The 5421-nt window shown below is 36.7% G+C and overlaps 1 protein-coding gene across 1 annotated transcript in view; it reads left to right on the forward strand.

The window, feature by feature from the left end:
• CFAP47 (cilia and flagella associated protein 47) overlaps positions 1 to 5421 on the forward strand; it is a 401308-nt gene that overhangs the window by 59510 nt on the left and 336377 nt on the right. The window contains exon 3 of the mRNA XM_035901932.1: positions 3287 to 3438. Coding sequence (XP_035757825.1) covers positions 3287 to 3438 — 152 coding nt within the window. The remainder of the gene's footprint in view (positions 1 to 3286; positions 3439 to 5421) is intronic.

The following is a 5421-nucleotide window of genomic DNA, read 5'->3' on the forward strand; positions in this document are numbered from 1 at the left end:
CCGCTCCGGGTGGGAGTGGGTAATGTCATCGAGGCGTGCATCTCTCTACAAGCCAGCTGTCGGCTCTGTGTTTGTGCAGCACCTCGCACCGCTCCGGCGTGCGTGAGTAACGGTAGTGCCCCGTGGGAACGCCCTGCCCCGCCCCGAGGCCCGGCATCTTTCCCTCCCCGGCTTGCCGGGAGGAACCAGCGTGCAGCCCGCTCGCCTCGCCCTTGCCAGGCCCTCCTGGAGGCGCGGAGCGTTGCCAGAGGGAAAGTGTGTCTGGAGCCCCTGCTTTTATTTTCCGCAGTTTTGCGGGTGGGATGTCTGCCCACAGGTTTGCCCAGCTGGGTAGGCCCTGTGTTAGAGGCTGCTTGGGCAGGTGTAAATGCTTGCCTGCGCTCAGCTGCTGCAAATGGATAAAGCTGTCATGGATGCCTCAGCAGCTTATGACTGGAATTTGCCAGTGAATCGGAAATTAATTTAAAATAACTGAATAACTGGGTAAACTGGAAAGAGTAAGAGGCAATTCTTAGAGCCAAAGTTGTCTCAATTGCTTCTTGTGTAACAGTTCTGAAAGAGGAAGCAAGTCCTGGTTTATTGTTTTCTTGTGAGGACATGTAGGTGTCATTTCTGTGATACCTGAGAAATATTCTCCTATAGAGCTTCAAATGAGGCTGCTCATTTGAAGCTTGTAAGTCAGAATGAAATGAACACCAACCTTCCCAGCTTGGTATTTGCCTGAGGTCATGAGAAATTTGAAGAGAGCTTCCTTGTTTGTTAGATCCATAGTTTCAATAGAAGCAAATTAACATTCTTGTATGTCTTACTACATGAAGTCCCTTGTCCCTAACAAATCTTGTTTAGCTTTGCTGGCTGGCTTTATGCCCTCCAGAAATTTTATCCCTGAAGAAGCCCATGAGTTTCTTCTGATTTCAGGGAGCGTTATGTAGAAATGGATCACTTTCCTATGGTGTGAACAACAAATTTGTGAGGTGTTCCAGGTCAGCTGAAGGGCACACCTTTTGAAATTGTTTTTGCTTGTATTTCCATAGGGCTGATTGATAGCTCTATTACCTCATTCTGTATTCTATTCTCAGGTTTTTGAGTGGCGTAGTCCATTTGTGGTGCTTGCTTGTGGAGAGCTCTCTCAGAGAAGAGGGTTTTACAATCTTTTCTCAAGATAGTATGATTACTATTAATAGCATATGGTTAGTTCTGGAAAAATCGTTGCCTAGCCAGACTTTTAAAAGGGAAATGCATTACAATTCTCATCAGTTTAGCCCTTGGCTTGTAACCTATGTGGGCCCAGCAAAACCCAGCTGTGGTTTGTAGTTTTATATGGGTCTTTCATCTAGCTAGTTTATTATCTGTGAATTACATCAAAATTAGGATCAAAGGGTTGAACTGGCATTGGAGGTTGAACAGAAGCTGATGTTGCTTTGTTTTCACAGCACCTTGAACTATGAGTAAGTCTATTCTGGGGTAGCCATGAAAATGATTGTCAGACAGTTGAAGTACCTTGGATAATCTCACTGAGTAGTCAGCCTTTCTTTTTGAGGGCAAGAGTGGCCAAGACTGTGTATGCATTATATCCCCCTCTAAAATTTGCTAATTTGCATGATGTAGACAGCTTGATTTTTATTACACTGTAACTGAAGAATTTTGGAACGAGCTGGAGACTGTTGAGAGTCCTTGATTTGGTAGGGCTGGGCTTAGTCTGTTTTGTTAATTTTCATCAACCTTATCAATTTGTCATGTGCTCCAGAAGTGGAAAGGCAGAGTCAATTTTAGAAAGAAAGGTTACTTAGTTATAATTTATGAGTTTTTACCTCTGTATCTCATGCCTTTTGCAGAGTATTTTAATGCTATTGTGTGTGAGAAAACCAATATAACACTTAGGGGACAAGATTCCACTTCACGTGCTCAGTTCCAGAAAGGTCTGTTGTGTTGCCCTTTCTCATTCCCAGACCTTGTGCTGCTATCTGTGATTACATGGCTTTGAAGTGTATGACTCATCTGTAAATTTTCTGAGGCATTACCTTCATAGAGTACAAGAACTGAAAAATAACCTTCCTTGAGCTGTAGTAGTGTGTGGACAAGAAATGCCTTTCAAGGAATTTAGCTCACAAAAAGTTTTCCATAGGCTTTGTTAAAAGTTCTTAGTACAATATATTTCTTTTCCCTTGTATAGAATGAATATGCATGTCTGTTTAATTCTCTTTAGAGAAAAGGTAAATTTTACACGCTTCAAAATTAAAACATGGCTACTCTTTCAGAATCAAGCCCATAATCATGATGCATACTACATAACAAATTTCCTTTAGCTGAGTGTTTATACTGCTAGGAAAATTTTAAAGGAACAGAAGGAGATGCGCAGACAGTAGAATCAACAAGTAGTAAATCATGTGTTTGCATATTTCAAACATAAATTAGAACAGAAAACTTAAGGGGTACTGGGATGAGTCTCTCTCAGAAATAACCTTTAATTAAACTGGACATATAGAGCAGAAGCCTATTTTGCATAGAGTGATGTGAATTGTAGGAGAGTGAAACACTGGAGAAGCTCTAGATCTTGATGTGAGGCTTTCCTAGGAACGTGGGAACTACTGGATTTCCCACTACATGCTCGTAGGTTACTCTTGTATTCTGTTCATGGAAAGATGTGCAGGGGGTGTTGGATATAAGCAGATGCTTACAGACAACAACAAATCCAGAATTATTTTTTGAGAGATGAAGAAGGTGCTTTCTGTCAGCTGCTTCTGGTTTTTTTCTCTTTCATTTGACCCCCAAAATTGGAGGTGCCATGGGTCTTTCAAGCAGATTTTCAGTGTACAGTGAGACTTTCTGTTGATGTCAGCTGAATGTCAGTCAGACCTAGAGAAAACTCTTATGCCGTTTCCTTTTATTGCTGTTTTGGACTGAGACTTAATCCTTGTTACTTTCTCAGGTACTAAAAAGATTCTGCATTGAGTAGTAGTTGACATAATTTTGTGTTGCTTCAGAAGGTTTATTGCAATAGTAGGAAGAGCTAGAGCTTTCTTGGAAAGACTAGAAATGGCACTATGCTAAACCAACTCTTCCATGTAATTTGATGGGTTAGTATTAAGCTGCCTTTCTGTTTTACTGTAGAAAGTCTGAACTTCAGCAAATAGGAAATTATATAAAATCTTGCATATTTTAAAGTTGGTTGTGAATTTTAAATCAATTTGCATATTCTTCTGAAAATGAACCACATGTATATGTTCTTTAATCTAGAAACATGTAACAATTTAAAAAAAAATTTTTTTTTTTTTTTAAATTGCAGTTTAAATTGATTGTGGAAAATCCAGAAAAACCTGTTGCATCTGGACTTCAAGTCACAGCTTTTGTGGAATATTGTCCTGAGAGTGAAGAAGATCTTCGAGATAGACTACTTCTTTTAATAGAAGATGACATAGTTGATATTCCCCTGCTTGGGTATGATGGTCAAAAGTTCATGTGGTGCTGTTACTACTTGCAGTTTAATCTTTTGGAAAGTTTGCTAATACATGTAACATAGGGTTATGTAATTAATCTGTCAATTGCGTTGAAAACAAATAGTAAGTTTCCTTACAAAAGTAAGATTTTTTTTTTTTTTTTTTTTTTTTTTTCCAGAGCAGCACACAGGTAAGAAGTTAATTGGGGTGATGTCCCTATAGGATCCTAGAGAGAGCTTGGGTTTTTGCTTTATTCTAAGTAGCTTGTGATAACATTGATAATTTCTAATTCTGTATCAACATTAGACAAGTTAACATCTACTTGTCATGTCTTCCCTCCTTACTGAACCACTTATATAAAAGATTTTCTAGTAATTGTCCATATTTACAAAAATACATTATAGTGAAACTTATGTTGCCTAATTCTAAAAATATGGGGTGTGTGTTTTAGAATAAGGTCGCACATTGAAAGATCACTCTCATCAATCTGTGTGTGATTGTGTGTGCCTATCTGTGTATGTATATGGATATATGTTTTGTATACAACATACATATAGGTTGGAAAAAGTAAGCTTCTAAATATACCTTACCAGACCCAGGCTAGGTGGTTTTCTGAGAATGAGGGGGAATTGCTCCTTTGTCTATAAGAGATGTTAGAATAACAAACTTCTGTTTACAGGTCCAGCTTTTAGATGCCTAAATTAGGACAGATGAATCCCATAAAATACAGACAGACAGGCAGACATACAGACCAAAAGGAATATCCATGGAGATTATTCAGTATATAAGCTGTTTTTAAAAATCAAGCAATCCCACAAACGTCTCGTGCTAGCCTGAAATGTGTAAGGTTTTGCCTTCAGATAAGCAATACTTATTCCTACATTTCATTTACCTCTTATGTCATGATCTTTTTCATTGATTTGCTTTTCCTAATTTCATCTTAAAAGTTGTGGGATTATTTAGATTTTAATGTTGTACTGTTGTTAATGTAGGGCACAAAGAGTTAAGTCTGACATGGGGTTTTCAAGTTGTAAATTTGTCTCTTTTTAGCAAGAGACTGTCTACCATGGGAAGACTTGGAAATAAGAATTTCAATTAGTTGTTTTTTCTGTGGTGTTTGTAAGCTCTTATAGTCTTAGAACACAGTATTAAGCAATGCTATTATAGCTTTCTTCAGTAACCTTAGAGAAATTTAAATGGAAAGCCCTAAATGCTTTTCTTTGAAAGACAGGGATGACTTTTCATAAGGTAATACAAAACTTAGTATTTCAATATGATGATTGTACTATTAAAAATAGCTGTCTCTAAATTTGTTCTCCCAACATATGTTTTCCTAGAATGAAAAAGTGATTAAGGAACACTTTATTTTTTTATATATTTTTAATTTTTTTTTTTTTTTTTTACTTTTTAATTTTATATTTTTGGTTTTTTATGTTTAATTTTTAATGTGTTGAAAATTTTTATTAGGGTAGTATTGTGGAGGTAAGACCCCTTAGGATAATAATGCTACTGGTGACTCCTTTCTGGAAAGCAGTGGATTGTTAAGTATTTCAAATCTTCATGTTTAACTGGCTTTTGCAGGGAAAAAAATTGACAGGCTATAATAAATTGTTTTTGTTTGTTTAGAAAAAATTAAATATACTATATGATTCTTTTTTAATTAGCCTTTTCCCAAATGTATTTTGTGTCATGCATGTCTGCTGTTTATAGATAGATGATATTAAATTATTGCACCGAAGGGGCACTAAATACATAACATTTTTTTCTATACAAACATAGTTTATTATGCATCATTAACCATTTTTAGAAACTAATGTATGTAGTGCAACACTGGTTGAGAAATACTAGTAAAAAGATCTTATTTTTTAATAAAAATTACATTATGATTATTATGAAATGTCCACAGAAGTGCTTAATTTGATGGAAGAACCTGAAAATATTTTCAAGGAAATATTTGCAATGTTTTATTTTGGGGGACACACAC

This window comes from Egretta garzetta, unplaced genomic scaffold (genome assembly GCF_000687185.1).
Source record: "Egretta garzetta isolate BGI_Z169 unplaced genomic scaffold, ASM68718v1 scaffold70, whole genome shotgun sequence".
In the NCBI taxonomy this organism is placed as follows: domain Eukaryota; kingdom Metazoa; phylum Chordata; class Aves; order Pelecaniformes; family Ardeidae; genus Egretta; species Egretta garzetta.